Source organism: Apteryx mantelli, chromosome 2 (genome assembly GCF_036417845.1).
Source record: "Apteryx mantelli isolate bAptMan1 chromosome 2, bAptMan1.hap1, whole genome shotgun sequence".
In the NCBI taxonomy this organism is placed as follows: Eukaryota; Metazoa; Chordata; class Aves; order Apterygiformes; family Apterygidae; genus Apteryx; species Apteryx mantelli.
This window is the reverse complement of record NC_089979.1, coordinates 146,278,687-146,291,333: the sequence shown is the minus strand read 5'-3', so window position 1 is coordinate 146,291,333 and position 12,647 is coordinate 146,278,687. Positions and strand designations below refer to the sequence as shown.

Sequence of the window (12,647 nt, the reverse complement as noted above, 5' to 3'; positions counted from 1 at the left end):
TAAACTTCATGAAGATTTGTACTTTCAGACAGTTGATATTAAGTCATTCTTCTCCAGAATCATATGTTATTTTGAGAAGCTGTATTCTGTCAACAAGTTTCTCTCAGACATTTCACTCATTGTACATGACATTAGAGCTGGACACAAGAACTCTTTTTTTTTCCCAAAAATATTTTGAAAATGTCAACATTTGCAACAAAAACAACCAGTCTTCTGTTCTCAGTGGGCAAACTGCACTTGGAGTGATGCTTTTGTGTTTAGATTTGTGGAAAGTGAATGAACATCAGTGGTAGAGGTCCATCACTGTTATCTTCTATTTTTAGCCAAACACGATAGTCTGCAAAAAATTCAGTAGCAATTTTAATTTGTTTTAAATTTGTTCTGTCAGCAAACTTAGAGCTTTGGCAGAACAATTTTTGAAATTGTGTGCCTTTCCTGTACACTAAAGAATCTGGAAACCAGCAAAACTGAGTGAGAGCTGACCCTTGTAAAGAAACGATAATACTTACTCTTTTAAAACCAAGAGCTACCTCCAATACAAGCAGATGACAGATATCTGGGCCAGAACTCACCTATGATACTAAAAGAAATTCTTGGGATCTGATTTTCCAAGATCTCAGCATCTAAGCAAAGTTAAAGTTAGTACCTGAACAAGACCCATTCAGGCAGCTTCCAAGTTTTATCGAAAATAATGCTTGTGATTCAAATAGAAACATTAGAAGAAGTCTGCTTGGTCCTTTCTTGAGGTCATGCAAAGAAGGGAAAAATTAATAAAGTAGCAGAATAGCAGACAGATGTCAAAGTCTCAGCCATTGTCTTTTCATTTATGTTTGATTTAGGTTTTGAATGTTGCAACATTGTTTTCAGGCAATCACCCTAAGTGCCACTTCGTTTGCAAAGCAGAGGGGGAGGCACCCTGCAGTATTTCAGGCTCTAGCCTTGAATTCAGTTTCTTGATGCATCAGTTTCCATTGTGACTGTATGGAAGTAATTTGCCTTATCTGTACCTCAGTTTCCCATCTGTAAAATGAGGTAAATGACTGCTTTGTCAGGTTTTTTAAGGATTCATAACCGAGGTTTTGAGGAATTTACAGTAAGAACCTTAAATATCTCTGTTACTAGAAGCTGTATTGCAGGGAAGAAAGATGCACAACATTAAGCACCTACGGACTCTGGATGAGAGTGAGAAAATACATTTGTTTACATACCATTACTCTAGTTCTATGGATAATCTGTTCAGATACCTCATCAGGGAGAATGATCTGAATGCCAGACAGACTGCATTTCTCCCTGCAAACAGAGAAAGACTCACTTCCTTGTTTGGAAAGGACCATCCTTCAGAGGAAGTATGAAACTAAAATGCTGTTCCTCAATGGTCTGTAAGGATTCGGTAAGACTTTATGGAAACATCGTATTGTTCATCTCACCTAATTCTAATGGATCTGCCTTAAATGAAATGTCTTTTCCAATGAAATTGGTTGAGTTCAGCTTTCTACTGTGGTCTTAATTTTGCCTAAAGATAATACAGCTGATAACTGGCAACAGTTAGTTACCATTTTAATCCTTCTTATATATTACAGAGTGTCTCACCCTCCACAAATTGTTTTGCCACTTCAAAACTGGGAACCCAGAGATGAACCTACAAAAGAAGAAGAAATTGGTCCTTTAGTAGAACACATCTATGAGGTAAAAATGATATTTGCTTCCATAGGACTTGAAGCTGTTCCTCTTGAAATCCTGATGAATTTGGGTCATTGTCTTTATCTGCAGCTAGATAAAGTGCAGAATATGTAAATATTCTGACTTCAGCACATGGTTCAGATTTAATCTGGGAATTCACAACTCCAGTACCTATTCATGTTAGTGGCAGAGGCACTAGTTTATGGTAGGAGTCTGTCTTTGACATTTAAGGGATCTCTAAATATTTTGGCTGTTTTGACAGATTTAGAAATAGTGCATGGAAGCTCATTAGCGTCCATGTCAAATACTTCCAGTGAGTTCACTGAATTTTCATTAAAAGCTATGGATGTTATGAACAGGAAAGAATATGTTTCCTTTAACATTTAGCTAACTGAAAAAATGTAGAGATATAAATGTAACATTAGCTCATTGCCCAGAAAATATTCTGTTGAAAATATTCTGTTGAAAATAACTCTTAACTCTTTTGAAGTATACATTTTTCTATCCTGTGGTGTTGTTTTTTCTATTGGTCATTAACAAAAGAAAAAAGGAGAGGAGTTCAGGTTAGAAACAAGTGCTTTGAGTGAACTATATGGAATACAGACAATCTCTGGAATTTGATGAATGACCTTTATTCAAGAGGTGAAACAAAGTTTTTCACATATGGTTATAATTCACAAACCAGCACTCAAGAAAATATATACTATTGAACTTAACAGTAAAAGTTTAAAATTTTGCAAAACTAATACTGAACTGCAATGAATCAGACTATAAAATATTATTTGTAAATTCCGCATCTAAACACATTTCTCTGTGTTGAAAAATCTATAACAAATCTTCCTATCTCACCCATTTGGACTGTTGGTAGAGCAATATATGTGATTTCAAGCATACTTGAATAGTTAGAGTGATTAAATAGTTACAGTGATTAAAGAAGCCTTTTTGGTCATTTATTGATAGCAGCAAAGCATAAAAAAAGTAAGCTCCACACCCCAAAACCCTTCACTGAAGAAGATGCAAGATTGAAAGTGGGTTTTATTTGGTTCTAAATAAAGCCCATGAATCACAGAAGTTCTATACATTTAAAAAAGGAGGCTCCTTTGTATCTCTAGAAACTTTGAGTAAAGGTCCCTACACTGTTCCTTTCTGCTGTGGCATTCTGCTTCTTTAGCTCTCGTAACCAGTGTTAGGACATATCCAAAGTTAATGCAGTCATCAGATATTTTCCAAGTTGTAAACTGATATAAGAAAACTATTCTAATAGTCCATAATTTTTTAATTTCTATTATTTCTATTTTTACTCATTTTCCCAGGAAAAAAATGATCTCCTAGAAGGTTACTCTAGGAATACTACTTTCTTTTTTTCTTTGGGGGAAATTTGAACTGAGAAAGTTTGAAAATAGAGTTGTTAACCACAAAAACTAGTTGAAGAGTCTGCTAAAAACTTTCTGTTGCTGCACCCTGAAATGTGCTTTGTTTCTGTCCTAAAGTTTCAGCTACTATTTTCCAGTATTTTCTGTTAAAGATCAGTGTACATATTTGTATAGTGTGTTTTGCTAGTGGGCTTTGGTTTGGGGGTTGGGGTTTGTTATTTTTGTTTTTAGGTAATTTCAGGTCTTTCATATATAGGAAAAATGAGAAAGATTATGGGTTTTGTAAATACAGACTCAGACAAAACAGGTTGATCTCCCAGATGCGTCACTGGCTTTCTGAATAGCATGGGAAGGTCCTGTCACAGGTTTCTTCATCAATAAAATGAGAATAATAATTTATACCTCTTTCCCAAAGCACTTTAGGGCTGTGGACATTAAGAATTTGAAAATGTCTAAGTGATCATTGCTGTGTTTTTTGTGATTGTTTGCTGTCTTGGGAATCTGTACACTGATGATATTTGTTTGACAGCTGCACAATATAGGACCAAGTGCTATCAACAGTACAGTTCTCCATGTCAGCTGGCCTGTGTCCAGTAGAGAAGAATTTCTTCTTTACATTCTTCATATTCAGACACATGGACCATTGCACTGTCAGACAAGCTCTCCTATTAATACAATGCAAATAAAGGTAAGTCACCTCCTATCATTTCCATCCCTCTCTGCACTTTGCTTAATTTTTTCTGTCTACCACTTCAAAATGGGTTGGAGCTTTTAGGGAATTGTTCACAATGATCCTCAGATGATTTTCCTGGGTAAGAAGCAAGTTATACAGAGTCTAGAATGTGTCCACTAGTGACAGTTGTGTTGTGTGATATGTGTTCGGCTTCTATACTCTTCTTATGAGAAGAAACTTGATTTTTTGATGCAGTATTGCAGAATTAGATACAATATAATTTTTTTAATGGGAATTTGCAGTATTATTTTTTGAGAGTCATTTTTAACATGGCTTTGACTAGATGACACAAAATTTTTTGTTTCTCATGAACCGTGAAAATTCTTGTGTCCAATGCAGTACATTATTTTGGAAAGTCATCTGTATACCAGTGCTTAGAAGATGAACTCCAAAGGTGACATAAGCCATTGTTATGCCAAGGGATGCACACTGGCGTGTTGCAGATGCTCAGTGTACGATAGCTCTCCAGTTTAGCCTGATACAACGTAACACTGGTTTGTTTACCAAAAATCTTATATCCAGACCTATTAGCAATGGGGAAAATCCTGTATAGCACTGTAGCACAGTATCATTAAATTGAAAGACATGAAGTTCTCAGAGTTGTTTAATAGGCAGAATGCAAGGTGTTGTGACAGCATGCATCTTTAAGGAGTGTAACACAATTTTAGTTTTTTATTCTAGTACAAATAATTTATAGCTAGTTTGTATGGTGATTTTTTTTTAGGATCGGGGATAATTCAGGTTGAAAGAGACCTCAGGAGGTCTCTGGTCCAACCTCCTGCTCAAGCGGGGTCAACTGTGAGGTCAGACCAGGTTGCTCAAGGCTTTATCTAGTCTGGCCTTGAAAACCTCGAAGAACAGAGACTGCACAACCTCTCTGGGCAACCTGTGCCTTCATGTGCCTCATGTTTGATTGTCCTTTTAAGGAAAAAGGTTTGTCCCTCTAGCCGGTTGGAACCTCTCTTGTTTCAATTTATACCTGTTGCGTCTCATCCTCCCACCATACATTTTCGTGAAAAGCCTGACTCCATTTTTTTGATAACCTCCTCGTTGGTACTGGGGGGCTTCAGTCCCCCACAAAGCCATATTGTCTCCAGGCTGAACAAGCCCCAGCACCTCAGCATCTCCTCACAGGGCAAGTGCTCCAGCCCTGACCACCTCACTCTGATTTATCAGTGCCTTTCTTCTGCTGGGGCCCCAAAAATGAGCACCATATTCTAGACATGGTCTAGCAAGTGCTGAGCTGAGGCATATAATCACTTCCCTCGATATGAGCCCAGGATGCTGTTGGCCCTCGCTGCTGCCAGGGCCTGCTGCTGACTCCTCTGCAGCTTGACTCAGGTCCTTTTCTGCAGAGTGCTTCTTAGCCAGTCAGTACCCAGCATGTACTGTTACCCGTTTTTTTTTCCTTGCAGCATGTATATGATAAGATACATATTTTTAATATCATATAGTATATTTTATAGTCTTAAAGAGCTCATGATTTTAATTTTTCAAAGCACATGCTTTGAATAACCTATGAAGCGAAACTACTACTATTCTGGATGGAATGTACTCAAAAAAATAGGTTTTCCTGAACTGCCACCTGATAAAAGTATTCATATAGTCTACAATTATTTCATGGCTTAATCAATATTAACTCATAAAAGTTACAGGTTTGTCAGCAACATGACAGGTTATTTAGTTTTTCTACTTGGAAAGGATTCTGTAATTATTTTAATCACACCAGCAAAAAGAAAAAAAAAAGTCACCAATTCCCTCCAATGGTTTTCAAAAGTGTCACTTCTAAGGATTGCTTACTGTCCATATTGTTTTTCCTTCCATGGGCATGGTTCTTCTTTTATAGCAGAGCTGCAGATCTCTTGAGTTTGGAGGAGACGTAAACAAGGGAAGCCTAGTAGCAGCCTCCTTGGTAAAGTACTGATACACCATTGTCTAAAAGCCTGTTTTAAGATCTGTGTTTGTGATGGCAGATCCCCCCAAAAGAGCTGGGTTTGGCTCAAAGTCAGAAGATTTAGCAAAACATAGCTCTACATATTATCCCATCAAAAACAAGGTAGCCAATCTATTAAGCATAACTGATTCCAGACACTTCTGAAGTAAACAACGCTTCTCAAGTTTAACCAGTAGTCTGTTAAACATCTTGCGGGGAAAGCTGTGTTCCAAATGCTAAAACTGCTATATATCTTTTGCATACCAGGAGGGGTTCAAATTTAGGGTGGTGGATAAACATAGAGATGTCTTTCTAGCAAAGGGGATTTCTCATCACTGCAGTAGCTACAGCACAAGTCTTTAGCTTAAACTTTTGCTATAGTATAGACTTACAAGAATATAGAAAAACTGGATTATACCATACTCATTATAGCTAAACTTTTGTGTTTCACCCCGGAGGCCAAGAGGGATTAGGATTCAGTCCTTTCATTTAGTTTCCATTGAGGAAGAAAAAGGAAACGAGTGATAAGGAACCGAAAATAGAAAATGTTTCTATTTTATACCCCAAAACCAGCAAGTTTTGAACTAGATAATTTTTTTATTATTTTTTTCTACCCCATTTCCATCTATTTTTCAAAAGTGGTGAGGAGCAAGAAGCTGCACTGCTGCATTTGTATTTGCAAGCCTAGCATTTCAAAACCACTGGCCAGATCAGGTTGCAAGTACGTGAAAAGGAGTTCAGCATCCCTTTCTCCCTAGCCACTACCTTCTATTTTAAATTTCACTTAAGCTGAGACAGGAGCATTGTTGTCAGAAGGAAGAGCTGGGTGGAAAAGAGCCATAGTTCTTAATGACATTTTCAGGCAATATATTTTGTGATGATTTTTTAGCCTTTTGAGTTTGCTCTTCCTCTCCCACTGCATTTTGATAATGATTACATCTGTTACATAAACAAGACTAAATTCTAATGAGGCTTGTGTGAAATCTGCCTGTAATAATGAAATAATGGTCCATCTGTTTTAGCAGAATATGGCTTTAGATGCTCAGTCATTATTGCAAGAATTTAAACATCCTTTCCTGTTTTAACTTTTCAAAGCACTGAACAGCATGAATACACAAATTAGGTGTCAAATATATAATGTTATCTATTGCTTCAGATGGGAACAGGATACAGAGGCAGCTTCCTTCAGGTTTTGTGTAAGTAGCAGGATGTCTGGGTGAGATTTCCAAAGCAGTCTAAGGACATGATATGCCTGGCTCCTCTTGGATTTCAGAACCCAGCTCTCTTAAGGTACTTGGGTCCTTTCCTATAGCCTATGCTTCCTGTGGGGGGTTACGGACATGAAAGGATAGTAAAATTAGGAATCTTGCAAAAGGTTTGAAGAGGGGCAAAAGGACTGATCAAAGGTATGGAACAGCTTTGCTGCAAAGGCCTCAGTACACTGGGACACTTCATTCTAGGAAGGAGGTGACTATGGGCAGGTATGACCTGCAAGCTCACAAATGGCAGGGACAGCCTGAGTGGGGACTGATGTCTCACTGCACTGGAGTGCAGCATGCTCACCGCACACGAACTGGAGCATCAAATCAAGCTCATAGAGCCAGATTCAAAACAAAGCAAAAAGAAGTGGTGTTTCATACGGCAGGTATTAGACGTCCGGAACTTGCTGCCAAAGGAAGTAGTCGGGGTTAAAAGTTTACATGGCTTTAAGAGGAAACTGGACAAATTCACCAGAGAGAAATCCAGTGCAAGCTAATAAATGAATAAATACTTCGTCTAGATCAGGAAGTCTCTGAGCTGAAAATATTTGGAAGCTGGAAGTTATTAGGAGAGAGTATCATACATGCTTGCCGTGTTCTTACTTTCCTTCCACATCTGCTTAATGACAGTGTTGATGAGGTTAGATGGACTTTTGGTCTGATCCAGTATTTCTTACGATGTTTTTTTTTTTCCCCAGACAAACACTGAAAAGTAGCTTTATGGGGCCTGTGCCTGTAAATATTAGAGGGACAGGCAGTGGTTCCCAACTATGATAGCTAATACAGGGTGACACACACAGCAAATTCTGAATAGCAGAGAACTGCAGCACCATGAGTGAGACATCCGTCAGAGGAAGCAGCCAAACAGCAACTAAAAGCCATCACATGGGTGAGGTGCATCCAGTAAGATGACATGCAGTAGCTAACCTCTTTCAAAGGTGGTGTCTCCCTGTGCTGCAGAGCTGTCATCAGCATCTGTAAGTTCTGGTCTGGAGACAAAATAATACCATCCGATGCATGGCTCTTGAATGATCACTGACCCCTCTTGTATAACAGCCTTTTTACAAGTCCTCTTCCAGAACATTTCTGGCGGAATTGTACATTGCAACAGAGCGTATTGCCTGGCTAGAAAAAGAGAAAGGCTAAATCGGGTTTTGGAATGAGAGGTAAAAAACTGAAGGGATTTGGAAATCTGTTCCAGGTGACAAGGCTGAGGAGAGCAAAGGGCAGTAACAATGTGGGGAAACCAAGAGGGTCCATTCTTGTTAAAAGGAGGCAGTGAGAATCCATTTAAAGTAAGGTGTTATAAGACAGGTTATATAGATAAAAATTTTCAATTCCATGCCATTGGCTCAAGAGGAATAAAATAATACCTTTAACTTGAACATCTAGGCCACTGAAGAAAATCCACTTACAAATTGTAGCAGGAGCCATTTCCCCTTCTCCCCTCCCCAGTGAATTATGCCTGTCTGGCATAACTTTGGTCTCTAGCAGAATCACATGCAAGCAGAGGCTGCACTATGAATGCACTAGATGGATTTGGGGCTTAAACTGCTCCCTGTAACTCTCACCATAGACAGGTAGGTTCCCCTTACCTGCAGTAATTCAACAGAAGCTTGCTATATCAGGGTACTTTTAATGCTTCCTCTCATGAAGAGGAAACTGCTGTTTGGGGGATAGCTGAGAATAGTAGCAATGTGGGCACATTTTTTCTTGTGTACAAAAATGTGGGTAACAATGTTAAATGGGTTCTGTCTTCAGGAATCATATTGCCTTATCTGTTTAAGGGATTTGCAATCCAGTGCTCTTTATGAATTATTTGGCATTTGCAAATATATGCAGAATATTGCGAGTGAATATTCTGTGGCTTTTTCATGGTATATCTTCCACTGAAATCCTTTGAGTATGATTTCAGCTGCAAAACAAGTTATTTCAGAATTCTGCAGTACAGGACACGGCAGCAAGTATGTATGTACATGAATAAGGATGTTTCCTGTTAGTCACTGAAGGCTCTTTTTGAACCTTTGCTGTAATAATTCACTGCTGAAGATACTGATGCTCTAGAATGTACCAAAAAATAAATAAGTATATATAAAAATCTGTCTAATATTCAAAAGGATCTATATATGTATCAGTTGTCATCATATACTGAGGGCTTTTTTAAAAATGCATCATTATAATGTGGTTCTTTTAATTTGTCGTCATTAAAGAACACGACGTACACTGGTGAAAGAAACCTGGAAAGTGAATTCCCACATGTTATCACATTGAGAGGGAGAGATTTACTAGCTAGTTAACTGTTCCCTTAGTGCAGAAAGACAATGTTAAAATAATTAAGCACAAGAAAGAAAAAAAGATTTTCCTTTCTGTCTAAAGGGTTTTTCATCAGTTAATAAATTGTAGTATCTTTCACTTTGCCAGATGCTTTTGACTTAAGATCACAGACAATGTCAAAAAAGTTCCTTCTTTAGACTCATAATTTTAATCAGATGAATGGTACAAATTTCCCAGTCCAGTACTACTACACAGTATTAGTGTGTGGAAGGTTTTGTGTTTTTATGGGTTTTGTCTTCCCTTTGGTGCTACATTTCTTACAATTACAAACATTTTCCCTAGGAATTTGCTTAAAAATTTTGCTTTCAGAGGTTAAAGGAATTAATAAGATAGATCTGATTTAGCTGTTTCTAATCAGAGGCCCTCAATGAATAGTGTTGTCTGTGTTTAACTGAGTTCCTGTTGAGATCTTATCACAAACTTCCACATATATTTTATTGTGGTTTAACATGGTACTATTGTCATAAATTAGAATTTATCTTTCCTTCCACAGAAATTGGGATCCTAGGCATTTCTCTGAGGCTTCTTGAAAGAAGAAGTTTTAAATGCTTTGTGTATGAATTAAAGACATACTGCCCCCCAAAAAATAGGTTTGGATCTCAGATTTCCACCTCTTCAGCTTTATCTTCACAGATAATCATTCAGAGATTAAAAAGGAACAAACTGTTGTTTTATACTAAATTGAGTAAAGTTTGTTACCAAAAATAATCTTTAACAATGAACAAATGCTGTGTTGCTAGAATTCAAATTTCCTTTTTTTTTCCTTTTTTTTTTTTAAACTTTCCAATGCTGGTAAAATCATAGGCATATTCTGATCTGAACTAATGACCAGATTTTATTGCAGCGACTTCGAATTTATCCTGTTATAGAGCTCAGGATCTTGCCCCAGGAGTCCAACCAAAACAAGCACAACAATGAAATTGACTCCAGGGGAAAAGGGAGAGTGGAAAAAGTTACCTATCTGCTGCAATTCCTACAACTGGGCCATGCCTTGCTGTACTATCATGCTCCTCGCTGAAGACAGTATATTCTCATACTGTTCTCATGCTGTTAAATTGAAAAAACAACATTAATCCAAAGTTCGAGACTTCTGAGTAGGCAACAAATCTGTTAGAGTCATTGTATGGATATATCATTACCAGTCACTTTTTTCTCTTTGCAGTTTGCTATTCCACAAGACACTCCTGAACTAGCTGCTTTTTTACATAATTCCACAATTCCTCATTACATCAGGAGAAGGGAGGTCACAGTGGCAGAACCTCAAAGGAAAAGCTCTGCAAAAATACTGGTGAGCTAACTAAAATCTGTCAATTGGGACTATGCATACAGCACAATCAAAATGGCTGTTGGTTTGACTGCAGCTGATTTACAGACTTTTTAATGTTGTTCTAACTGCTTTTTAACCTCTCATTTTTAAATATTGTTTATTATGTATCATGGTGCCACAGGTTAGAGGTTCATTTGACAGATTTTTGCACTACAGATCTTGCAGGCTAAACTCCTGGCTGTCCTGCTCCTGGCCACGTGCAGACAGACCCCTGTGGTCATGCAGTGGCACACACACCGCAGGGGATTTCAGTGCAGATTTAGGGAATGGGGCCCTGCTCTGCACACAGCGCATCCCCGTGTGTCAGGGCCATGGTCTGTACTGGTGAAATTTCATACTCTGCTTTTGAAATGTAGGTCTCTTCTTGTTAAGCTGACTGCTGGGGATCTGGCTCTCTCATTAAGAGTAGCTCAGACTTTAAGTTAACATTTTCATATGAAGTAGCATCTCTGACATACAAGTACTTAGGAGTGTATTTGTTCCCCCCAGTAAATATTTATCATATGCTCAAGGAAGGCTAAACATCTTTGTCTTTAATATACCAAGGCAAAAGGGACGGTTCACCTCATTTTAGCATTCCAACCAATGCTTCAGAGCAGCAGAGGTGTTTAAAATGATGAGCAAGAGCAAAGATCTCTCTCCCAGCTAGTCCAGGAAAATATTTCTAATTAGTCGGTCTGGTACCTGAGTATTTGGATTTGGCTGTTTATTCTGAAAGGTTTTCTTCACTGTTCCATTTTTCACATCCTTAAGCATAATAGTTATCAGTTCCCCTTGCCTAGACGCTGTGTGCTGACTTGGCAACCGTGAGGTCCGTCGTGGCATTCATGCAGTCAAGTGCTCTCCATTTATTTTTATGAACTGCAGGCAGAGCTTCCTTCATGGTGTCCGGTCTCTTATTAAGCTGTTTAATGCAAGCTCATGTTTGAATTCCTTGAAATCACTAGAATTTGGTAGGAAAAATGAACCCCACAGACCTAGGTATTCTGGAGTAATAGAATAAGTATTTTAATGTTGCTTCTGAAGGTTAATTTGGCAATTTTCATAACAGGAAAAAGACAGAATCTGAAAGTAATTACTACCATAATGATATTATGAACAGAGTCACAGATGAACCCATTTCAAACAGTAATGACTACTGATTCCTATGTAAATCTTTCACCAACCTAATATCCTGGGAAGATTCTGATTCCACTGGTACTAAAGGAAAAATGCCTAAGCTTTCAAAGACAGACCGTTCAATACCATAGAACACTTAATCCATTCTTCAGTAATAGCTAATTTTGAGTTATCTTTCTCAGTGATACGGCTCATATGCTGCCAACATAGAAATTACAGGAGCAACTGTGAGTGGTTTACCAAGTTCATAAGCATACACTGTCTGCATGTTATTATTCACTCTAAAATATGAAGCAGAGATTTTTCAGCTGCTTGATCTAGGCAGACAGTAGTCAACAGAGTACACAGAGACATAAAATTGGCATATGTGATGAGCAGTCTTCTAGGATAATATGGTTTTGATAAGCACAAATTGGGATAGGATTGGGTACAATGCCTATCAGTGCACATATAGCAGGGCTTTTTGTTCAGGATGGACATAGAAAAGCAAGCCAATATATCATTTGTTCAGTGAGGTAGGTGACCCAATTCCATATGCCTTCAGCATTACATGCTACAGATCAAAAAATGTTAAATTTTTTTGATTCATTGAAGGTATTCATGGAAAGTGAATGTTCTCCCAGAAAATGACTGGTCCAAAAATTATTTTGGTCAAAATTTTTATTTTTTGGTCAGAAGTTTTAAGTTATATTCATTTTTGTCAAAGCATTTTCACAGAGAGGAAAAATGTTCTGAGAACCTGTTATTCTACTTATACTGTTTATTAAACACTTGGTTTATGCTCCATTAACTCTAATGTTACAATGTCTGGAAATCACTAAGGGCTAAATCCATTACTAAGAAAAATAGAAGTACATTCTCAGGTCATAAAATGTCAGCCAAAAAATAA

At 37.8% G+C, this 12,647-nt stretch overlaps 1 protein-coding gene across 1 annotated transcript in view; it reads left to right on the top strand.

Annotated features, from left to right (window-relative positions):
- ITGA8 (integrin subunit alpha 8) overlaps positions 1 to 12,647 on the top strand; it is a 112,933-nt gene that overhangs the window by 76,288 nt on the left and 23,998 nt on the right. Inside the window, exons 24-26 of the mRNA XM_067291754.1 lie at positions 1,581 to 1,686; positions 3,583 to 3,741; positions 10,475 to 10,600. Of these exons, the coding sequence (XP_067147855.1) occupies positions 1,581 to 1,686; positions 3,583 to 3,741; positions 10,475 to 10,600 (391 nt within the window). The remainder of the gene's footprint in view (positions 1 to 1,580; positions 1,687 to 3,582; positions 3,742 to 10,474; positions 10,601 to 12,647) is intronic.